Genomic DNA, 25947 nt, shown 5'->3' with positions numbered 1-25947 from the left:
AAATTGGCCAGCTTGGGAGTATTTACACCACAGAAATCGGAAAACACTACAAATCAGGGCTCTTTTTTCTTTCTGAAAAGCCAGTTCACCAGCACACCAATGACTAAATTTAAAAATAAGTGGCAAGATATATCACATGGGATAAATAAAATGATTCATTATATGAGCCAACATGTATGCTTTACATCCTTTTAATCCAGAAATTCATCTTTTGTATGTAGTATTTGACCAAAGGGGCTCATATTCTTATTCAACTGTTTCCTATCCCTAATAAAAAAAAAAACATAAGGACTCCCACAAATACACTGACATTTTTCAGCAGCATTTTAAGAAATGTTATGCAAGATATCTCTTTACATTGCCACAAATGGAAAGGTTCAACTCACCTACCAATCTGGAAAAACTGATTTACACTATTTTATGCTTAACAGAATCAAGTGAGACTTAGGTGAATGAGCACAGTTTTATTACTAAGGATGAGAAGCCTAATGAAGAGGTGCTTTGCATTTCAGAGGTTACGAAATCTGCAATTTGTAGAGTTTGATAGTGCCCAAGGAGGGTCTATATCAAATTTCCACTGCTAAGGCAGGCTTCCAGGCAGATAAAATGTTTCTGCAGCTCACATATTAAGTGCTTGTACTGGGAAAGCAAGTTAAACAAATCACAGGATACTGTGGCTTGATTGCTTTCATGTTACAGTTCATGAGGAATGGAGCTCCATCCACCAACCCAAACACCTCTCTTACTGTCCATCAGAAAAGATTTGCAAGAATCCACCGAATTCCCGCTCTACAAAGAAACTCAAGCCACCCAAGTTGAAGATTTTGAATCTCAGTAAGTGTCTTAGCAAAGAAGTTAAGAAAATCTAAATTGAAACAACTTCCTCAAATAAAATATCTGAAAGCAACACTAATAACCAGAAAAAGCTTTTTATCATTAAAAACTGCATGTCTGTTATTTAAGAGTGAGAAAATTTAAGAAATATGTGACCAGACACCTCAACTCTTAAGAGGTGCAATGATTTTCCTGTAATTATTTAAGGCAAATAAATCTCTAATACTTCCTGCCCAAAGTAAAAGAAAAGGATGAGATTTAGAGCCAGAAGGCTTGAGGTCAAATTCTAACTCTACCCCTTAAAAGATGCCTGACCCTGGAGAATTCAATCTTCTTCTCTTTACAATTATTATCACCATGAAGTAAAATGCTGTGACTGCTTCCTGAAGTGGATGATCTATGTTTCCTGGCCTGGAAATAGATTTACCTGGAGCTATTACATCATTGGATTATAGAAATTCATATGTGAAAAGGTCTAGTCAACTCCCTCATTTTATATTCAGGAAACTGAGGTTCTGGAAGTAGGCATGATTCATCAGTAAACTCAGATCAAAGTCCTCAAAAAGAAAACGCAGAATGTCACAGGAGTTCCCATAAAATTGTCCCTATCCCTTTCCTAGGGTCCTTGTCTTGCTACCTTCCACCAGAATTTCTTTCACCCATGTTTAATCACTCCCTTTAGATTCATATAAGATTCTTTCCTGTATGCTTCTCTACAAGTTGTAGAATGGAGCCATGCCCACGGTAAACACTCAGCCAAAACTGGTTGAATGAATGATTAATCAGTTAATAAAAGCAAAATGTATTGGCCCAATTCCTTGACCTATAACCTTTTTAAAAAAAATCCCTGTGTGAGAATCACATTTCTTCTGCTTCAGGATAATAACTGAAAATAATCTATAACAAAACAGACCCAAAAGCATGCTTTATATATTTGGACTTTTTTTTTAATGCAGAATGCTCAGTGTGGATGAGCACACATTGCTGACAATGTTAGTTTTGTTGTTTTGGTTTTGTCAAATAAGTGCCTTTGCAGTGTGCTACAAAATTGCATTAGAAGGAAAAGTTCCCAGGGAGACAGGAAAAAAACCTTTTGAGGAAACTTGAAGAACGACCAATACAGAAGAGCAATTGACATAAGGGTCAATTATTTTCCAAGCCCTTATAAGAAAACTCTTTGCCAACTAAAATTAAACCATGAAACTCTGCTGCCTGCCACTTTATAGAGGGTGACTGAACTGATATTGTATAAATGATTTTATATTACATTCTTCATTCTTTTTTATTTGCATCCTAACCTGCCATATCTCAACAATTATGCTAAATATTGATTTACAGTCTCTCAGTTTATTCTAACGATGCAGCCAGATGTGAACCATCACATTATTTTATTTATGCCTTTAATATGATGGTTTGGAGTGACTAGTAAAAACAAAACTAGTCTCCAAACTATGCTGACTGCTGGCAAGATAGTTTTCCAATGTTCAGAGATGAGGCAATAGGAAAACAGTGCATGGAGAATCAGCAGGCCTGAGACACACTAAGGTTGACTAGTTCCTTATAAGAACTGATTTGAGCCTCCAAGCTCTTCTCTGGAGACTTAAGAATTTTATATCTTTGAATAGCAACAACAACAAAAATTGTGGCCACTTAAAAAATATTCATTAATAGAAACATAATATCCAAATTAAGGGAGAGAATGACGCTGTTTGGAGGAAAGGTGACCAGCAGGAAAGTTCCAGAAACAAATCATTTTTATCACTAGTATTTATTGATCATTTCCCTTTTTTGTAGTGTACCGTAAACTCTCTCTATAACATGCTCTATGTATTTTAACTCTCAAAACCACCCTGCAAAGTACTGTTATCCTCCCTCTTCACAGAAGAGTAAACTGAGATGTAGAGTAGTTAGATAACTAGCTCACAACTAGTTAAAGGCAGATTCAGGATTCAAATGAGGGACCACTCTGCTTTAATCACTAAACTGAACTATGTTCTATGAGGCACAACTGTCCAGTGGAGCTCAGCCCGGGGAACGAAAGGCATGTAGGGCGTCAGATAAGTGAACAATCAGCCTGTAAAGGAGGCTAAGGAGGTAGGACCATCACAGATGATGACTGAAAATTCTGGGAGGATATTTTGGCTCAGTAAAGGAAAATTGTTTAAAAATCAAAGGAAGGGCCTGTAAGACGGTATGCCCCATGCTCCTGGGACTGGATGGTTTTGTGACAGCAGTGAAGGGTTTTAAGCAGGGAAACGGTATGACCAGATTTTTTTTTTAACATTTTTATTGGAGTATAATTGCTTTACAACGGTGTGTTAGTTTCTGCTGTATAACAAAGTGAATCAGCTATACGTATACATATATCCCCATATCCCCTCCCTCTTGTGTCTCCCTCCCACCCTCCCTATCCCACCCCTCTAGGTGGTCACAAAGCACCAAGGTGATCTCCCTGTGCTAGGCAGCTACTTCCCACTAGCTATCTATTTTACCTTTGGTAGTGTATATATGTCCATGCCACTTTCTCACTTCGTCCCAACTTTCCCTTCCCCCCTCCCCATGTACTCAAGTCCATTCTCTATGTTTGCATCTTTATTCCTGTCCTGCCCCTAGGTTCTTCAGAACCAATTTTTTTTTTTTAGATTCCATATATATGTGTTAGCATATGGTATTTGTTTTTCTCTTTCTGACTTACTTCACCCTGTATGACAGGCTCTAGGTCCATCCACCTCACTACAAATAACTCAATTTCATTCCTTTTTATGGCTGAGTAATATTCCATTGTGTATATGTGTCACATCTTCTTTATCCATTCATCTGTCGATGGACACTTAGGTGGCTTCCATGTCCTGGCTATTGTAAATAGTGTAAATAGTGCTTAGGCAAAATATCACCAAGTAGCACCAATACTGCCACTCCTTGATGTCATAGCTGATTACATTTGGGAAGCCTCTTTTTTCCCTTCTCATAATCTAATCTGACAATTTCTATGGTAACTCTCATTCAAATTACTTGTAAACAAAATTCAAATTCACTAAAAGAATATTGAACCTTGATTCTATGTGCTTCTGGATGCCCATATTTTCCAAAGCTAGTTTCATGCTCGTATTTAATATTCAGCCCTTCTGCTGGGTCAGTGATAATCATGGTAGACAGCTCTAGGTATGGGGCTGACCTGTCAGGGAATAATCAACAAACACCTATGGGCAGGTCCACAAGCAGCTGTGCACTTGGCAAAAAAGTGCTGTGTTTTCTAAATGTACTTTTGATATATCACATGAGGGGAAAAACTAAAAGTGTACTGAAGAATTTCTATCACACTTCTGTTGCTTATGTCCACCAAAGTTTAAGTTAGTTTCACAAGGGCTGGTTCTTTTAAAAATGTCCTGCTGTTTCTAATCATTTTTGAGACCATGTTACCAGTGGGCTGTCCACTCACCCCACTCTCTGGAAACAGAGAGATAGTTTAAGTCTTCTATTGCTACTTTTACTCTATAAGTTTCAACAAGTTGTTTAATCACATTATCCTCAGTTTCTTCATCTGTAAAAGGGGGGAAATAATAGAGCTTCTATTAAAGATTAAATAAGACAAAGCCAGTAAAGCACCTAGTGCAGTGCATGGCATCATTCGCTACTGTAGTGTTTAGCAAAGTTTTATCCTTAAATGAACCATATATACATTTGCCTGTGCTCAGAAAGGGGTAAACACACCATGCTTTGCCATCACAGAGGAGGTACATCAAGACTTGAGAGTAGGGGGACAATTCAAAAAACCAGAAATGAAATGAAGTCTGAGCCAGTAGAAGGAAACATAATAAATGCCAGGCCATGTGAAGAGGGGGTGAGGGAACTTGACTGTTCTAGGAAAAGGGAATATATGCAAAGGCCCAGGGGTGAGAAAGCACTATGGTCCCAGTCTTTACCCTATACTCCTGCACACACACACACACACACACACTTCCAGAACCCCCATATGAAGCATGGAGGATTCCACTGTGTTTCAAAGGCCAGAGGATAAAACTGAGAGGAGGGTGGTCAGCATGCCAGCTGCCAGACATGAAGGTGTTTCATACAATTATTTTATGCAACAAATACAGAGTGCTTATTAGGTAACAGGCCCCGGGCTGTTGTAAGGTTACAAAGTCCCTGCCCTCAAATTATTTAAAACCAAGAGGAAATACAGGCATACCTCAGAGATATTGTGGGTTTGGTTCCAGATCATCACAATAAGGCGACTATGGCAATAAAGCAAATATCATAATAAAGTGAGTTACATGAATTTGTTGCTTTCCTGGTGCATAAAGAAGTTATGTTTACAACATAATTGTAGTCTATTAAGTGTGCAATAGCATTATATTAAAAAAGTAATACCTTAATTAAAAAATACTTTATTGCTAAAAAAATGTGCTAACCACAATCTGAGCCTTCAGTGAGTAATCTTTTTGCTAGCGGAGGGTCTTGCCTTGATGTTGACGTTGATGTTGATGCTGATGTTGACTGCAGGGTGGTGGGTGCTGAAGGTTGATGGCTGTGGCAGTTTCTTAAAATAAGACACCAATGAAGTTTACATCAATTGACTCTTCCTTTCATGAATAATTTCTCTGCAGCATGTAATGCTGTTTGATAGCATTTTACTCAGAGACCTTCTTTCAGAATTGGAGTCAATCCCCTCAAACCTTGTCACTGCTTTATCAATTAAGTTTATGTAATATTCTAAATCCTTTACTGTCAACAATCTCCACAACACCTTCACCAGGAGTAGATTCAGTCTCAAGAAACCACTTTCTTTGCTCATCCATAAGATACAACTCAACCATTAAAATTTTACCATGAGAGTTCAGCAATTCAGTCACATCTTCAGGCCCCACTTCTAATTCTAGTTCTCTTACTATTTTCACCACACCTCCACTGAAGTCTTGAACCCCTCAAAGTCATCCATGAGGGTTGGAATCAACTTCTTCCAAACTTCTGTTAATGTTAATATTTTGACTCTTCCCATGAATCACAAATGTTATTAATGACATCTAGAATAGTGAATCCTATCAAATAATAAGAATCTTATTTCTTAAATATATTTCTTAAATAATTGACTTAAAAATTGAAATTACTCCTTGATCCATGGGCTGCAGAAAGGATATTGTGCTAGCAGGCATGAAAACAACATTAATCTCATCATACATCTCCATCAGAGCTCTTGGGTAACCAGGTGCATTCTCAATGAGCAGTTGTATTTTGAAAGGAATCTTTTTTTCTGAGCAGGAGGTCTCAACAGTGGGCTTAACATATTTAGTAAACCATGTTGTAAACAGATGTACTGTCATCCAGGCTTTGTTGTTGCATTAACAGAACAGAGGCAGAGTAGATTTTACATAATTCTTAAGGGCCCTAGGATTCTCTGAATGGTAAATGAGCATTGGCTTCAGCTTAAAGTCACCAGATGCATTAGCTCCTAACAGGAGAGTCAGCCTGTCCTTTGACGCTTTGAAGCCAGGCATTGACTTCTCCTCTCTAGCTATGAAAGTCCTAGATGGCATCTTCTCCCAATGTAAGGCTGTTTTGTCTACATTGAAAATCTGTTGTTTAGTGTAGCTAAAGTTTTCTGGTTTTGTTTTGTTCCTGGAAGTCAGTAGAAAAGCAGTTGTACGTGGTTATATTAGTGCCAAGATACTTAATTTGCTGACCTTATTATTTCAGAGAAAAAAATTGTATGTATTATATTTGTGGGAAGTTAAAATAATGCTTTGAGATTTTTATCAAATATGGAGAGTAGTTATTTATGAAAAACAAAGAAATGTCTATTTTTATCTCTTTGTTCCCAATTAATGTAGATAAATTTTAAAGTGCATTAAAGCAATGGTAAAGCAAGAAAAAAAAATGGCAACACCTTCATGAATTATCTTAGCTAGATCTTCTGGTTAACTTGCTGCAGCTTCTACAACAGCACTTGCTGCTTCACCTTGCACTTGTATGTTATAAAGATGACATCTTAAACCTCGTGAACCAAACTCTGCAGCTTCCTCACCTCTCTTAGCTTTCATAAAATTGAAGAGACTTAGGGCCTTGCTCTGGATTAGGCTTTGGCTTAAGGGAATGTCGTGGCTGGCTTGATCTTCTATCCAGATCACTGAAACTTTCTCCATATCAGTGATAAGCCTGTTTCACTTTCTTATCATACATGTGTCCACTGGAGTAGCAATTTTCATTTCCTTCAAGAACTTGTCCTTTGCATTCACAACTTGGCTGACTGTTTGGCACAAGAGGCTTAGCTTTCAGCCCACCTTGGGCTTTTGACTTACCCTTCTCACTAAGCTTAATCATTTCTAGCTTTTGATTGAAAGTGAGAGATGTATGACTCTTCTTTCACTTGAACACTCAGAGGTCATTGTAGGGTTATTAATTGGCCTAATTTCAATATTGTTGTGTCTCAGGGAATAGGGAGGTCCAAGGAGAGGGAGAGAGATAGGGGACCATCTGGTCAGTAGAGCAGTCAGAATACACACAACATTTATCAATTAGGCTTGCCATCTTACAGGGCTGGTTCATGGAGCCCCAAAACAGTTACAGTGGTAACATCAGAGTTCACTGATCACAGATCATGATAACAAATACAATAATGAAAAAGTTTGAAATATTGCAAGAGTTACCAAAGTGTGATACAGAGACATGAAGTGAACAAATGCTGTTGGAAAAAATGGTGCCAATAAACTGCTCCATGGAGGGTTGCCACAAACCTTCAATCTGTAAAAAAAACACAATATCCTTGAAGCTCGATAAAGTGAAGCACAATAAAATGAGGTATGCCTGTAACGGCAGGATAGTCTGATGTGCTACAATCATAACGGTTTATCACGCCCAGCATGCGTGAACTCATTTAATCTTCAAAACACTCTATGCATCAGATTTTTAATCCCATTTCACAAACAAGTGAACTATGCCCACACAGGATGGGTATCCCAGAAGAACTGAAATCTGAACTGGGTCTTGAATGACAAGTCAAGTGTTGAGGGAGGGAGTAAAATGTAAATGGGTGATGACAGGGGCAGAGGTGCTATCCAGACTCATGCTAAGAAGGGGGAAGATCATATACAAAATGTCCCAGAGAGACAGAGCACAAATTCCCAGTACTCAAGTTGAAACTTGTTAATTATTTACCATAGAATTAGCACAACCAAAGAGAGTTGAGTTCTGTAGTATTATTAAATCTTCAATTAAATCAGTTACGTATTATATGTCAAATAGGCTTTAGTGGGTTGTCTTGGCTTAGAAATCTGATCACTATTGATACTTGACCTTGGAATATAATCTTGGATAGGTGCAAAGAGCCCATTTAAAATAAAACAAAAACAAACAGCCACTAATGAGGGCAACACCAATAAAGCTACCACACATGTTGGGTGGGAAAGGGTAATGTAATCAACCCCTTTAAAAATCTTTTCATTCCTCTAAAATATAATTCTTATGTGCAGTAGTAAGGTTTAAAACAGTAAGGACATCTGGTCAAAGGTTAAAGAGGTTGACTAAATTTTAAATGATCAATCATTAAAAAAGTACTCATAATATCTCACCAGTCCTTCTAGCATTTGTCAATGTCAAAGTAATAATGCAGTTTCCTGAGTTTGTCCTGAATTCTTGAATTAGATAAGAAAAGTAAGTTTTCTGGAGAAGTAAAAATGCTCTGGGTTAGAGTTTCCATTTTTATAAAAATTCTCAGTTGTCCAGATCATGGTTTCTTTAAAGGGGAAGCCTCATTTACGGGGTTATGAATAGGTAGATCAGTGCTCATTTTTACTGTAAAAATTCATGAATTTAAGAACAGGTTACTATTTAAAATAAATTAGTTTAATTGAACAAGAAAGTGATTTATGGTCTGGAAATACATTCCTAGTTTTCCCTTCCAATTAGTTTAGGTTATCTCTGCTTATTTTGAGCTGTATATTTATGTATTTTTGGTTGATGTACTTTGAGAATTAAATCTTAAGGATGTGTTAACTAATCTTATTATAGTAATCACTTCATAATATATACATATCTAAAATCATCACTATTGTACATCTTAAACTTACATGGCGTTATTTGTCAATTATATCTCAACAGGCTGGAAAAATAAAACTAGAGAAAGAAAAACAGACAAAAAAAGATTTAAGCAGCATATGCTTTGTGCAAAGATCAAAGTAAATACACATTAGCTGCCATTCACGGAGTCTCAAATATGGGCCAACAGTCCTGCAAAGGAGGTATTTATTTGCCCCATTTTTGAGTGAGGAAAGTGAGACACAAAGAAATTCACTTCTTGAGTTCACATAAGGCATAACTGAGATTCGAACCTATGTCTTTCTGACTCCAAAAGTATTCCTCTCTCTACTGTAGCATGCTTATCTCATATTTTTTAAATGAAACATTGAGTTTCCTTTTGGAATATCATTCCTTTTCACTTAGAAGAACAAAAAAAAAAATAAGGACAATTTTCAGACAGTTCCAACCCTGCAGATACTTCAATCCCTTGCTCGTATCTCCTTTGCAATGCTCTAGCCTTCTGCCCACACTCTCCACTACACTTTCCTAATTTCCTTGGGTCCCATCTCCCAGCTTCCTTCTTGAGCCCCCTGGTTCCTGTCATAGGACTTTGGGATCTGCTTCCTGCTCCATGCTCTTGCATTCGGCCCTAAAACTTCAGACTTTTTCCCTCCTCTGAGTCAACAACCTCACTAAGGACTGGAATCTCAAACCCCTCTCCACAGACTGTAGCCTGAGATCAGCCTCACCCACTCCCTAAGCGTACATCCAATTCAGGAAGATTCCAGCCAAGGTCAAAGTTCTCCGTCTCAAGTTTGACTGAGGGGAAAGGAGGCTTTGTAAGAAAGAATTTAACAGTTATAACCTTATGTAAATGCCTGTGAATTGTGGTGAAAGAGTCATTTTCTGGCAGTTCAAGACAGAGATTCCAATTTCAAGGAGAAGAAATACTCAAACTCACTTTTGAAAAGGTTTAGGAGATGAACAGAAATAAATCTGAAATTAATTTCTGACTTAGAATTGAAGGCAAAGATCTTTCAGTTAAAAAAGAAAATCCTTGTGTGCACATTTGGTATTGTATCTGAGGTTCCAAAAAATGAGCAAGAGAAAGTAAGTGGAAGTTAAAGACAAAACCAAATGTGAGGTATCGACTTCTCAGGCCAGGCCAGCTTTTGCTTGGTTTTATAACAAAAAACATGCCTTGCCTGCTCCCAAGAGCTTGTCAGCTAAATAAACAAGCAACATTATTGTCTCCTCTCACTTATTCAAAGTCACAACAGGCTACTATTGCCCTGGCAGTGATGATTGTAATTATAATACTATGTTTTTATAATACTAGAGAGTACTTTGTACTTTCCTTAAATGTGTCCAGATGTTTCTCCCCTCTTTCAAAACTCACCCCCCAAAATTTAATCTCTCTAGGATGCCTTGTCCAATTAATCCAACTCTACATCTAGCTCAGAACTTGGGTATGGCAGTTCTCCTACAGAAAGCTGGGCATACTCATGTATGTTGCATCTAAGCTACCAGTCACTAAGTTAGCACATTAACACTTACTATGTGCCAGGCCTTGTACTAAATGCTTTAAAGTATTTCATTCAATCCTCACAACAACCTACAAAGCAGACATATGTTCCACCAGGATGAAAAAAGCAAGAATCAGAGAGATGATACAGAATTTATGTAGGGTCACACAGCAGCTATGTAGCCAATCTGAACTCAGACTATCCACATCCAGAGCCAAACAGCTCATCACTAAAGCTCTGTGCTGGACACTGCTCACTGGCTACCAGAAGCCATTCCCAAACCCTTCTCCCTTGCCTATCGCCCACAGAAGTTAGGAAAGTCAAATCTATTCTTTCCCACTCTCTCTCTTGTAACTAGGCATGTTCATTGACGCAGTTCCGGGCAACAAGGTATAAAAGAAAGTCTACTGGAAAGTTCTGGAAATGTTCTCCTCCCAGATTTTGAAAAACATGTCATTTTTTGCATCCATCTTTTTCCTTTCTGTTTGGGATGGCTTTATAAAGCTACTGCGCATGGATCTAGGGTAGTCATGAGGAAAAGACCCAAAAAATTATAGAGATAAGATGCTGATATTACAATAAAATACAATTGCCTCCCTCCAGACTACTTGTGAAATAAATAATAAGTGTTGTTATGGTTTAAGCCACTATTCATTTGGTTTTCTGTTGCTTGCCGTTGAACATATTCCTGACTGATACCTACTAATCACCCTGCTGCCCAAGGATGGCAAAACTCAATGAAGGTTAGTGACTTTTAAATCTTTTTTAAAAACTCACTATTCAGGCCTTTTCCAGAACTCAAATGAATTTCTGGAACAGAATACGTGCTGAATATGGTAGCTTACCGACTAACATTTAGTAGGCACTCAGTAAATATTAATTGAATCGATGAGCAAACATACTCTTGGAACTTACCATAAATGATCACTAAAATAGGTGACATATGTCAGCAATTACTGAGCTAAGTCCTGGGGATACATGGAAGATGTAGAGGGGTGTGGTCTGCACCCTCAAAGAGTTTGTAGTTTATAAGGGAAATATGAAGACAACTGGAACGCTATGAGGGAAGGGCCCACATGGTACTTGTTGGTTAACTTTAAAAGAGTAGTGTCTTAGAAACAGCTTTTTAAAAGAGTGGTGCTTTGTTAAAATAGGAATAATCACTTTAAAAATAGGAATAATGCACGGGAAAATGGAGAAGAAAGAAAATGACCAAAATGCTAACTAGGATTATTTATGGATGGTAGGATTTCAAGCAATTTTTACTTTCCTCTTTGAATTTTTCTGCTCCAAGTAGAAAATTTTCAAAACACAGATAAGTACAAGGAGGAAAATTAAAAATCTCTTGTGTCACTAGTACACCCAGATATTTGAGATCCCTTCTATTAATCTAATTTATAGCAGATTAGTTTTACTTGAATCTAAGCAACAGAAACAATATTATTATAAAAATCTTGGAGGAAGCTATGAAGAGAGACAACTTCTTAAAGTGAGAGCCACATAATATTCACAAATATGAAATATAATCCATAGCATATAGAGAATGCCAAATTAACTGCTACTATAAAACATTATGGTTCAATTCAATTTAAAATCCTTAGTTTTTAATGCTGTTTCATAACTACTATGTGCAATTTATATTGTCTGTTTAGTTCCCTGCTGTGTCTTCCCTTGTTTCAATATTTTGCCCAAGAATTTTCATTAATTTATAAATATTTATTATTATTATAAGAAAATAATAACAGTCATGGAAAAATGGATCACCAGCTTAAAAGGTTCAGTTTTCTACCCCACGTAGTGTCAGACGGAGAGGTGGGAAGTAATCTGATTACTAATCAGACTTAACAAAAGAAAAGCTTAATACTTACCAGTAGAGATCATTGACTTACTGCCGTAATTATTTCTCCTCGCTAGTCCTTTAATCACATTTTCCATTTGCTTTTATTTTTATCTACCTTTTTGAACTTCTGGCTTCCAATCTCCACTCCCTATGACCCTCATATTGTTAAATCGTTTATTCTCAGTGACCCTACACTTCTCTTAAAAACCATCTTCAGCTTTAGCAGGACCAAGTGGGGAAAAACAAGCATCAGGAGTTACAAAGAGGTTGTATTAGTGTGCTAGGGCTGCCATAACAAGTATTGAAGACTGGATGGCTTAAACAGAAATGTATTGTCTCACAGTTCCGGAGGCTGGAAGTCCAACATCATGTTGTCAACAGGGTTGGTTTCTTTTGAGGACCGTGAGGGAAGGATTTGCTCCAGCTTCTGTCTTAGGCTTACAGTTGGCCATTTTCTCTCTATATCTTCTCATAGTCTTCTCTCTGTATGTACATGTCTGTATCCTAATCTCCTCTTCTTATAGGGACACCAGTCATATTAGATTAGGGCCCACCCCACTGACCTCATTTAACCTTAATTAACTCTTTAAAGACCCTACCTCCAAATATAGTCATATCTGAGCTTCTGGGTGTTAGGACTTCAACATATGAATTTGCAGGGGAGGGAAGAGACACAGTTCAGTCCAAAACACAGGTATAAAAAGAAAGGTGATCAATTTAAGTATGTAACATGGATTTAGACAAAAGTAACAAAGAATATATTTCCTGGGTACACAGAAACGCAAGCTGCTGCACTTTGATTCTGAATTATGTGCTGACAACCATAAAATGATCACTGATGATCCATCCAAAGAGGGAACAGATACCTTCTGGATCCTGCCACATCCATTCAGGTAGCTGGGATGGATGAGAAGAGGATAATGAAACTCTATAAAGAGAGTACCCAGAGCACGGGGCAGAAGAAAAAACTGCACCTCACGGTAATCTGCCCATAGACCAAAAAAAAGAGTTAACCATACAAAAGGGACAGGAGATAAGAAGAATGAGTGAGAGGAGACCTGCCAGACAATGAGTAATTATTAAAAAATCCAGATCCATACATCTACACTTTGAAATGGTCTTCACTTTTAAAGTATGTTTCTTGTGGCTCACTATAAAAGCAAAGATTTGGATCTTACATTTGGGTTGACTTTTTTAGTCAGCACAAGATACAAATGTACTATATGGTAAAAAATTACCCTTAAAAATTTAATTAATAAAGTACTATAGTCACGGTTTTGGGTATACCACACTATTCAGTAATCCTTTGTATGCTTAAGTTTGAGAACAATGGAGCTAGGTGAAAGCAAGGAACTAAGGGAAAATCAAAGTGCAGTGTCCATACACTCAAATAATTTGCTTTTGAAGATACTAACCAAGTCTTGTTCAATGCGGTCAGTGAGACAGGCTGAGACCTGAGACCCTTTGCTGCAGTGCTGCAATGCTTGCACCTGGACACACCTCTCCTTGAGCAACAAAATACAAAGAAACTATATGGGACTAAAAATAACGGCATGCATGTTCAGCTGGGGCAAATTCTGGACAAAAGATACAAAGAGACCCAAAAACCCAACTGCCACTTTTGAAGAGCCCGGAGCAAAAGCAGGGTACTGCACACGCCCCCTGCACACAACACCACCTAAAGGGTGGGCTAAACACCTAAGCCACCCCTCTGGCCTGACCTCTGGACACACCCCTACCCTCACCTCATATAAGGAACAAGCTCGCCAGACCCCCTCAGGGAGCGAGCAAGCATGAGAATCTGTAGTTTGTTCTCACACCCGCCTCCTGCAGCAGGGGCCCCAATAAAGCCTTGCCTGAATTTCTTCTCTGGCCTCTGACCAATTTCTATTGATTAAGGAGTCCAAGAACCCTGGTCGGTAACGTATTGGGTTGGCTAAAATGTTCGTTCGGGTTTTTCCGTAACATCTTACGGGAAAAACCCAAACAAACTTTTCAGCCAACCTAATACTTTGTGGCAACCATGAAGGGACTATTGTTCCCTTCCCAGAAGAGGATCTGGGCATCTCTGGGACCACCAAATGCAGCTTCCCTGTGGGTGACAAGTGGCCACCTGAACCTCTTGTTTCAGCGTCACCACATTTGGTAAGTCTGCCTTCCTGGCCCCTGGAGGCCTCAGTACCCTAATTCAGGCAATGCTTTCCCCCTCCCCTTTGTCCTTTTTCTCTCACCACTTTTCCTTTCCCCTTTGTCCCTTTCCCTTTCCTGAAATCTCTCTATTTCTCTCTCTGTCCTCTCCTTTCTCTTACTTCTGTCCTATCCTTCTGAGAGAGTGGACATCAGACAGCAAAAGCATCACTCCTCTCAGCTTGTGAGACCATGCTCCCTTCATCAGGCAATGGCTCACCTTGACAGGCAACAAACAGAGGTGGGAGAGGCTCGCCTCACACCGTGGTCCAGCAGGCTCTCCCTGACCAGAGATTTATGGGAGTGATAGAGGTTCAAACCTCATGTCTTGTAGAGGCTGGAAGTCTGATCATCCCAATATTCTCACCTTTATTTTCCTGCCACCAAGAGAAGTCCTGCTGGGAATGGGCTGAGGCGGCAGATTTCTATAAACTGGTGTACGTGTGGGTGAGAGTCCCACCTGAGGGTTGCAGTCCCACAGACTAAGTACAGCTCGCTGGCTTCCAGGTTTGATCACCTCTCCTCCTTTACCTCTCCCTTGGTCCTCATACCTGCACTCCCATCCCCTTCATCCTAAAAACTTCTTGTTTGTGTCTTTAAGTTTTGTCATTGGTATCTTTGTTTTATGTAGTCTTGTCTGTCCAACTGCTCCCGCAAGTGTCTGCTGACATTGTGGGCACAGTGGAGCACGCAAGCTTTGAAATACAAACACAGCCCACATTACCTGAGACACCAGCCTGGGGTTACTTAGCGGGATTTTAAAGAACAAAAAGGCAAGGGGAGGGGCTTGCATCTCTCTCCTCTCCCTTTGCAATGTAACTATTCTGCCTGGGCTCCCAAGAACTACCTGATTCATCTATAGTCCCCCACCCTGAAGGGAAAAAAGGGGCTATTTTAAATTCAAGTGGGAAAACTGTGAGATCTCTGGTTCTGTAGAAATTGGTTTGTCTGGCTTTAGCTTGTGGGTTTAGTTAATACAGACCTGCCTTTAGAGCCATCAATATTAAGTATAATACTTTCATTGTACCTAAGGTTATTGGAAGTCAATAAGGGCATATTGTTTCTGTTATAAAATCTGTCAACCAGGAAAATAAACTGATATGATTAAATTTTTAAGTAAATGTAACTGGGATAAGAACTTTTTGGTAAACTCTATAGGAATAATTATGTTTTGGAAACGTCCACCTAAAACAGTCTCTCCAAATTTTGGTAATTTGAAACTAAATTAAGTTTAATTATAAGAATTCATTGAATATTCAGGCCATTTCAAATAAGAGAAAATATTGGAACATTAATTGCTAAATAGGTCTAAATTTACTTCCTTTTATCTTCTTATGAGACAGAAATTAAGCTGTCTGGTGCCGCCTTGAGATGTTTTTCTACCAATTTATGGAATGCTAATGTAAAAGACAGTTCATGGCTGCTTAAGGAAAGTAGAATTTGTGTTTTCAGAAAAGAAGGTATGAGGAATGGAAATATATTTTGTTAAATGAAAAAGGGTGATTTTTTTCCTAGAGCTGGATATTTCTGAATGGGAAAAGAATACGGGATATAATATGGCTACATGAAGTTGCAGAAGGTTTGAGAAAAAGGAACATTGGTTAAAGAATTTCGTAGGTGGTCAGGACTTTCTAAGGCTGGATTAAATTTAATTAGGAAAATGAATTTTATTAAGAGTAGGTTGATAGAAGACTGGATTTGGTTTCTCTCATAAGAGAACACAGTTTTCCTGGAATGCTGGATAACAGATTGTGTGAGTTCCTATGCCTTGAAGTGATCTATATTTAATTTTGATTTTTTTTCCCTCACCTTAGCTCAAGGAATAAGTATTGTTTCACAGCAACCTATGATCCTATCTAACCGGGCATTTTAAAACTTTTAAAAATTTTGACAGACTTCCCAAATACATCATGGTTATTCTGGCCCACTGTTGCACCCCAGATGAAAAGGAGCGTATACTGAGAAAGGCCAGGGAACACGCAGATGGCCTACTGACCACCAATCCACGCCACCAAATTTATCAGGTGGGTGGGGATGCAATCCCAGAACATGACCCACACAGGCACTATGAAGATTGTGTAGGCCAGGCTAGGATGAGACATTATATTACTTGTCTATCAGAAGAAACGAGAAGGTGTATGGTGAAGCCTGTAAGTTATGATAAGGTCTGAGAGGTTACACAGGAGACAGAAAACCCGGTAATCTTTCTGAGCTGGGTGACAGAGGCAACTCTGAGGCTTTCTCAGGGTGGCTGGGTTCTGTCGTACCTGGATTCTAAATTATGGCCTAGTAGCAAAACCCCTATATGAGGCTCTAAAGGGAGAAGAAAGCGAACCCCTTCGATGGAATATGGACCATCAGTGGGGCTTTTAGACTCTAAAGACTGAGTTGAGTAAAACACCAGCACTGGGGCTTCCAAATTTGGACAAGCCCTTTACCCTGTAAGTTCACGAGAGGGCAGGGATAACTCTAGGAGTCCTGACCCCAAAGCTGGGATCGGATCAGAGACCAGTGGCTTACTTTTCAAAACGACTGGACTCAGTGGCCCTGGGACGGCCAAGCTGCCTGCGGGCAGTGGCAGCCACAGTCCTGTTGGTTAATGAGGCTTCCAAGCTCACCTGGGACAACACTTAGATCTGTTAACCCCTCATCAGGTACAATCTGTGCTGGAGGTCAAAGGACATCACTGGTTGATGGGGGGAAGGTTAACAAGATATCGGGCCCTCCTAATGGACACCCCTGACATTACCTTAAAGGTGTGTCAAATGCTGAACCCAGCAATTCTGCTTCCAGTGGCCAAGAGTGGAGACTTATTGCATCAGTGTATAGAGACCAGAGAACAAACTTACTCCAGCAGGTCTGATCTTCTAGATGAGCCTCCTGACAGCCCCGAGGTTGAAAGGTTTACTGATGGGAGCAGTTTTGTAGAAATGGGAACCCGAAAGGCGAGGTAGGCCATAGCTAGTCTAGACGAAATCACAGAAGCCAAGGCCCTGCCACCCCAGCCATCAGCCCAGAAGGCTGAACTAAGTGCATTAATGAGAGTTTTGCAATTAGGGAAGGATAAGAAATTAAATATTTTCACTGACTCTAAATATGGGTTCCACGTGCTACATGCTCATGCTGCCATTTGGAAAGAAAGAGGAATGTTAACCGCTAGAAATTCCCCCATAAAACATAAAGATTTGATTCTGGCTTTTTTAGAAGCAGTGCATCTCCCAACCCAGGTAGCAGTAACCCACTGTAGGGGCCATCAGAGGGATGGATCTTTTGTGAGCCATGGGAGACAGCAAAGCTGATCAAATTGCAAAACAGGCAGCTCAACTGCAGGAACCTGAACAAGTTATGGCTCTAGTGATTGGCCCCCCTGAGCTCCCTAGCCTTCCCCAGTACTCCCCACAGGAACAAGAAAATGCTGAGAAATGGGGCTATGAGAAGGGAAGCACAGGCTGGTATAAAAAGGAGGATAAGTTTCTAATCCCTGAGGCTCAACAATGGAAACTCACTAAGAGCTTACATGATGCCACCCACTATGGGAGGGATGCACTATGGGACTTGATGCAAAAGGCTTTTTCAGGGAAGGGGCTTAAAAGAACAGAAAAACAACTAACGCTTGCCTGTTATTTATGTGCCCATAATAACCCACAGACCCATCCAAACCCCACTTCATTACTCAGGCCAATTCAGGGCCGAGGGACATATCGGGGGCAGACTGGCAGTTAGATTTCACCCAAATGCCCCCCACGATCAGGATATAAATAACTTCTGGTGTTTGTTGATACTTTCACAGGATGGGTTGAAGCCTTCCCCACCCAATCTGAAAAGGCTATGGAAGTCTGTTAGTCCCTTTTAAGAGAAATAAATCCTTGGTTTGGACTTCCAAAGTCCCTCCAGAGTGATAACAGGCCCTCTTTTACAGTCAAAATCACACAGGGGTTCACAATGGCCCTAGGGATAGACTACAAGCTACACACCTCTTGGCACCCCCAGTCTTCAGGCAAGGTAGAGAAAATGAACCAAACTTTAAAGAAAACCTAGCGAAGTTCTGCCAAGACACTCATGAACCCTGGACTAACTTCTTCCTATTGTACTCCTCAGGGTCTATGTAGCCCCCAGGAGTGGTCTGAGGCTTAGCGCATTTGAAACGACCTGTGGGGGGCGCTTTTCATACTACTAACATTCTACTGGATGAGGAAGTGAACGAGGCCCTGAGATATATTATTAATGTAGGACAAGTTCAGAAGGCAATCCAGGACTATGCCAACAAGGTACTGACAGCTCCCACTAAAAATACAGAGGAAGGAGCAGTTCCTTTACAAATAAACCCCAAGGACCAAGCTCTTCTTAAAACCTGGAAAGAGGGGTCCCCCGAAGACCAACGAATGCCAAAATGGAAGGGCCCCTATAAAGTAACTTTAACCACCCCCGCTGCTGTCAAACTGCAAGGGGTATCTAGTTGCGTACGTTTGTCCAGACTAAAGCGTTTACCTCCAGAAACCCCACAGGTCAAAACAGATGAACAATATACCAGCGGAAGAGCTGAGATACCGATTCAAAAGCCAGGCACCATCAACAGGTAAGTAAAACGATGGATGTAGTGAGTTGGCTCCTATTTGAAGCCTTAGCAGGACTTGGGACCTCTCTTGTTTCCTTGGCTGATGTGGCTCTTGACAATTGTCTGGCCCCTGATTACCTTCTGGTAGAACAAGGTAGAGTTTGTGCGATAACTAATGCTTCCTGCTGCGCTTGGATCAATGCGACGGAACAGGTAAAAATTAATATGAAGGAAATATACGCCCAGGCAGAGTGGTTTCACAATTTTGGCAGGGGCAATATTGCCTCCACTGTCTGGTCAACAGTTAAAAAATAAAAACCCTCCCAAAGTTAACATGGTTCCTTCCCTTTTAGGCCCTTTAATGGCTATTGTTGTTCTTCCCCTTTCTAGCCCTTGTTTATTTAACCTTTTGATTGAGTTTGTGTCTTCTAGGCTCTAACAGTTTGAAGTAAGGCTCATGATTGCTCAAGGGATTCAACCCATTCCAGCAGAGGGTAGCCCAGGTCCCTACAGGTCCTTGGAGCAGTCAACAAGGGACTTCTACACCTCTAGGGTAGGCTAGGGTCTGCGGCCCCTGTCCAGCAGGAAGAAGTTTCAGAAAAAGACAGCTTTGGCCCCTTACCGCTTAAGAATAAGGGTGTAGAGTCTCTCAGGGGGGACTGAGACAGGCTGGCACCTGGGGCCCTTTGCTGCAGTGTTGCAATGCTTGCACCTGGACACACCTTTCCTCTAGCAACAAAATACAAAGAAACTATATGGGACTAAAAATAATGGCATGCATGTTCAGTTGGGGCAAATTCTGGACAAAAGATACAAAGAGACCCAAAAACCCAACTGCCACTTTTGAAGAGCCCGGAGCAAAAGCAGGGTACTGCACACGCCCCCTGCACACAACACCACCTAAGGGGTGGGCTAAACACCTAAGCCACCCCTCTGGCCTGACCTCTGGACACACCCCTACCCTCACCCCATATAAGGAACAAGCTCGCCAGCCCCACCTCAGGGAGCTAGCGAGCATGGGAATCTGTTGTTTGTTCTCACGCCCCCCTCCTGCAGCAGGGGCCCCAGTAAAGCCTTGCCTGAATTACTTGTCTGGCCTCTGACCAATTTCTATTGATTCAGGAGACCAAGTACCCTGGTCGGTAACATCAGGACCAATAACTGATCACTTAAAGAAAAAATTAAATTAATGAGATAAGTATAGATAAATACATTTACTTTAAATCGTTTATTTTAATTGAAAGCATAAATGTATGTCCTTTTCCGTAGTGCCAAGGGTTTCACTCTGAATGACGCAACTGATCCTCCTCCTTCCTCATCCTTTTTAAAAACATAAATCATATTCATAATAGATGATTTGGGGTTTAGAGAAAGTTGATGAAAGACACTTGCAAACCAGTATGGATGTGGAATCCTATTTTTTTTTCTTTTTCACAAATTTTACCCCCACCTAATTTGACAGTTTATTTTAAACTGATGGACATTTATGGAATCGTTCCAAAGCATACAATATTTTCAACTATTTGTGTGGGAACTGAGTAAGCCATTGGAGGGAAATTCAGTCTGCATCCTACTTCTCTTGGTCTGTACCAAAATTAGCAACTAAAGTTTAAAAGATTATTTAAGTACTATATTCCAGAATCTGAAGTTTTCATTGAAAATGATATTTCTGGAAACTAAAAGTCTTGAAAATACATAAACACCCCAGGTCAAGACTATTTGAGGTTGACTTTAGAATTGAAAATTGAGTCAGAAATGTTTTATTTTCTTGTCTCCCTGAAAAACTTTTCATAGCTATTAATAATCAAGATAAGTTGGGGAAGTCTCTACTTCTTACAGCTAGAGATTCCTTTCTTCAGTAGACTGGGAGAAAGGAAGTATGGACTGCTACAGCATCCTGCATTTGACAGCACCCTGTGTGCTAAACCAGAAGTTTATAAACTGGGATATGTACTCCCCTGGGATACCCAGAGACTTTCCTAGGGGAACCCAGGCAAGGATTGTTTGAAGGGAATCAATTTCTAGACGCTCAGGTTTCCTCTGTACTCTCCTAAAACTGGTCTGCCTAAAAATGCACCTCCAAGCCATGTTGATCCACCTCCCTCCTTTCCGTTTTATAATCATCTTTCTACTTTCACAAAAGAAAGGCACACCTCTCACCATATGGTGTCTTCTTAGGATGTACTTAACTTAGAAAAACATCTGAGACAAAGGGACAATTTGAAGTATTATGTAGATGTTGATACATTAAATGGTTTCCTTGACTTGTCAATAAATATGATTGCAAGTAGTTTCCAAGCCTTTGCTTCCAACACAACTAAAGGAGGACCTAATTGAGCTGTAATTTGAAAAATCAGTGAAAAAAAAATTTTGGTGACAGATCACTATGTGATTTTTGGCATATAACTCTGAAAAATTCAAAGAATTGAGTGATGTTGTATAACAAACAACAAATCCCTTTCCATTCCCATCTAGTTATGCGAACAGGTTTGTCAAGCCAAGGGATAAGAGAAGACATCCCTCCTACAAAAAAAAAAGAACAGACTCTATAACAAAATTATCAGAGAGGAAATCAAGACAAATCAGCATGTTCAATTCACCTTGTTTAATCAGAAACAATTTACTCCTTGAAGTCAAGTTGTTAATATTTAATAGGAGGGTAAATAGAAACTACCCAATTTGAATTGAAATGTTTAATTACTTCAAATCTGAAATTCTGTGTCACAGATAATTTTGGTGGTAGGAGTGGTGAGCAACAAAGAGACGAGACCCCTACTACAGTCATACAAAGTACTACACTGTTTGCTAGGAAGGCAGAGATACCATAATAAGTCTCATTAACATCCAACAGCATACATAGTTACAAATTGTGTGTGTGTGATGAGAACGTTTAAGATCTATTCCCTTAACCACTTTCAAATTTAAAATACAGTATTATTAACTATTGTCACCACGATGTACATTACATCCACAAGACTTATTTACTTTATAACTGGAAGTCTGTACCTTTTAAACACCTTCACTCATTTTTCTACCCCCATCCCCTACCCATAGCCACCATCAATCTGTTCTCTATATCTATGAGTTCATTTTGTTGCTGTTATTGCTGTTGTTGTTTTAGATTCCACATATAAGTGAGATCATTTGGTATTTGTGGTGATCATTTTGCAATATATACAAATATCAAATCATTACATTGTACACCTGCAACTAATATGTTAATTATATCTCAATTTTTAAAAAATAATACCATGTTGGATTGAAAAAAAAGGCAGAGACAAAGTGCAATGGACACTCCATATGTAAATGACATAGTGGGTTTATAGTCTTTGTCACTTTTATATATACACATCCACTATCTAAAAATTGACAATTTTACCTATAGCACTTTGTACTCTGCCTTTGATGAAATAGGACTGAGTGATCAGGGAGTACTAAGGATGTGTTCATTCTTTCTATACCGCGCTTCAGTATACTCTGTTACTACAGAAACACTTCTTTACATTAAAAAGATATAAATTAAAAAGTCTAAACCAAAAAAAAAAAGCTTCTAAACCTTGGAACAATCTTTCCAAACATACAGCATCTTCTGCATTTTTATTTTGTTGAAAACTATAATGCTTCCCATTCTTCCCGCTCCTCAAAGCAAATTTACAGATGAGTGTGACTATCTCTACTCAGAGCCAAGCATATCTTTCACACAGGGAGCACAGTGCACATGGATTCAGTGAGGATCCTTTGAAGGAGTCAGAAGAGCCATATCATTTTATCCTCATGCATGACTGAGAGGTATAAAAATCCCCATTCCACCTCTAGGACTACTGCACAACCCACAAACACCCACACAAACAAATAGCAACTCAGGATGAGACAGAACAAACTAGAGGGACTATCAATTGAAATTTTCCACTCTAAAACAGTTTCATTAGAGATGGCAGTGCCAGAAACAGTATTTTATAGTTGACTTCCTCCAAATTACAATGCAGCTCAGAATCAAAGTCTCTATTATAATCTTTGGCAGAAGTTTTTAAGACCATTTTTATTTACTCCAAACTATTGGAACGAAGTCAGCACAGGGCCTTTGCAATTTGTATGTCAAGTGTTTCCTGCTGTAATTAAGGAAGCAGTGGAACTCAAAGGAAGCACCAAAAGAAAGCATCAGGGCATCCCTTATTGATTGGTGGAATTTTAGAAATTTAAAATTTCTGTTTTGTTGTAACTGTACTTTATTGCCACTTTATTCTTAAAATGTAATAAATACAAACTGCTTCAGTAATGATGGAAAAGCTTTAGAGAAAACCTTTTATTTGCTACTGAAACTTTTATTATTTCCAAATAGTAGCAGGCAAGAAAAATAATGACTACTTATATTGAGGGAAAACTTTAGCAATTTGAATAACTTTGTTCTTGGGTGACTTTTACGGCATTAAAAGTTGTTATATTTATTGTTTTCATTTATTTTTGATGAACTGAAAACAAAAAATATATACCTGTAGACACCATCACAAAATTATTTTCTAATTATACATCAAAATACTAGATAGCTATGTACAGCTATCACCTCTCAGGTTGGTCTGATCTGGGTAAGAATTTCCATGTATTTAGGGCTCCCCTACATCTCAGCTGTTGACCATGACAAGCAGCTAGTGTAATGGTTAATCACACAGGCTCTGCAACTGGACTCCTTGGCGTTTTATTCCAACTCTGACCCTTCCTACCGTGAAATCCTTGGAAATTTCTCAGTCCTCTGTTTCCTTATCTGTGAAAATAATGGTGACTAGAATCTGCCTCGCGGAGTGAGTGGGAAGATTAATGAGGTATTTCTTGTTACACAGTAGACTAGAGCCTGGCACATGGTAAGAACTTGATAAATGTTTAGCCCTAATATGGTTTTCTTTTGTGAATGCGTCCACCCCTAGACCGGACACACTGTCAGATGATATCATTCATTCCATAGACATCTGTTGAGCATTTCTTTATACAGGAATAAGCAAAGGGGGCACAAAGATGAATGAGATATGGTGCCTACAATTTTAGTGCAAGATTATTATTTCATCTTACTGTCTTTCTTGCAGAGTACCATGAAGCACACTCTTTCCCGAGATCACACATTTTCCTTTATTTTCCATGTGCTTGGAACTAATGGAGCTTCAGAAAAATTTCACTTCAGTTTCTGAAATCTTAATCATGCACAATTTAATAAGCAGCTACAGGTTTTTTCCACATTTGAAAATAGATGATTAAATGGTCTAATCAGATTCTAACTTAGCCAAAAACCTGAAAAACATAGGAAGACAACCCTAACTGATACATTCATTTTCCTGAATGTGGACACACTGCACAGAGCAGCTGCAGAAAAATAGTGCCATTTACATCCCACTGACCCACAACAACTGAAACTGCACAGGAGTTCAGCATCAAAGCGTTCAAGTACCTAAACTAAACTCTGAGATAAATAAGAAGCTTGTTTAGAACAGCTACATCACCTTCCAAAAAGTTCTGAAACTGACTTCCAGTATGGCACCTTATATGCCTTTAGGTTTTTCAAACATTTTAGTTTATGTCTAACGCTCAGAGAATTCATTAAAAAGTAAAATCTTTAAGTTTGACTGTAAATCCAAAGCACAACGACTAATGTGGTATTTCAGACATCACAGACTCCAAATGATCTTAAATACGTTGTCCTCTGCTAATTTGCTGCTCTTGAAAATGTGCAATAAATTTAATTAAAAAGGAAAGCATCTTCAAATTAGTTGCAAGATCAACTAGGATATTATCTGCTTACTAGATGTATCATAATAAAAAACCATATAATATGCATGACACTGTTTAATTCAGAAGGAAATTGGATACTCCGTCTTCCAATAAAAGAACCAAGACCGGTTGGGGATTCGTTGTGTTTTGTTTTGTTTTGTTTTCTCTTTTTTCAACAGCCAGTAAATGACTGTTAACTTCCTAAAACAGGCTGAATAATTGCCAAAATATGTCTTCTGAGGAGTCACCCTGCCCAAAGCAACGGGAGCTCATGTGTAAACACACAGGCACATAGCTTCTTCCTTATCGCCTTCCTGCGTCACACCACCTCCCCTGGCCACAATACTTTTAAAATACCCCCTATGATCCTTTTGAGATCGGGCAGATAAATATCCTGAAATAAGGGGTACCTCTCACAATGAAACCTCCCTCAATATTATATCAACTCACACCTCACTCGTATGCAAGACGCAGCAGTGAGGATTTATCTCTAAGCCCTGATTCTCCAAACGAATGCATATGCTGTGACCTCTATTATTGCATTAAAACACGTATGTTCCACAACACAGGATCCTCTTGATTCCAGCTAACGTCCCTGCTTAATGTATGCGTTTTTCACATCCATTTTTTAATCCTTCCTGAGTGAACATTTCAAAGCGAGCGAACATCAGTGAAAGGCGAGGGAGGAGATACGAAGCCTGGGATTTCTGCCATCCTCGCTGCGACCCAGAATCCGTATTATTTTTCTCCTCTCCCCAAGCCCCCTCTCGCCCCCTCTCGCCCCTTCCCTCCGCAGCAGGAGGGGGCGGAGGGGCCGCTGGCTGCGTCGCCACCTGCCGCGGCGTGGAAGAGCTCCGTTTGTCACTTACCCAGCGGGGTGAGAATGGCTCATTTTTGCAGGATCCCTTTTGGACCCGCGACGGGTGCGGAGGGTGGGTGCTTGGGGCCCGTGCACGCCGACGCCGCGACTGTCGTGCTCGCGGGGTGGCTCCGCACTGCGGTCGCCCGTGCGCGGGGCATTGGGGCTGGGCCGCCGCCGCCCCTGGGCGCCCGGGCTGCACGCAGCCTCCCCGGCCCCCACCCGCCGGCGGTATCCACAGCCTCCCTGTTGCTAAGGCAGGAGGGAAGGCAGGCGCGGAGGCTCTGCAGAAGCCCGAGGGGCTGCTGGAACTGAGCCTGGGGAAGCTGGAAGTGAAGCTCAGCTTCCAGCCCTTTTTCTGGGCCCAGATGTGGGAGGA

At 39.9% G+C, this 25947-nt stretch overlaps 1 protein-coding gene across 1 annotated transcript in view; it reads right to left on the bottom strand.

Annotated features, from left to right (window-relative positions):
- The window catches only part of ERICH3 (glutamate rich 3), a 117539-nt gene extending 91923 nt beyond the window's left edge, over nt 1-25616 (bottom strand). The window contains 1 exon segment of the mRNA XM_030759959.2: nt 25579-25616. Coding sequence (XP_030615819.2) covers nt 25579-25601 — 23 coding nt within the window. The 5' untranslated portion in view covers nt 25602-25616.
- Nucleotides 25617-25947: the final 331 nt, after the last annotated feature.

This window comes from Delphinapterus leucas, chromosome 1, assembly GCF_059928025.1.
Source record: "Delphinapterus leucas isolate spDelLeu-1000000601 "Yukka" chromosome 1, BTC_Dleu_Yukka2, whole genome shotgun sequence".
In the NCBI taxonomy this organism is placed as follows: domain Eukaryota; kingdom Metazoa; phylum Chordata; class Mammalia; order Artiodactyla; family Monodontidae; genus Delphinapterus; species Delphinapterus leucas.
This window is presented reverse-complemented; position numbering and strand designations above follow the sequence as displayed.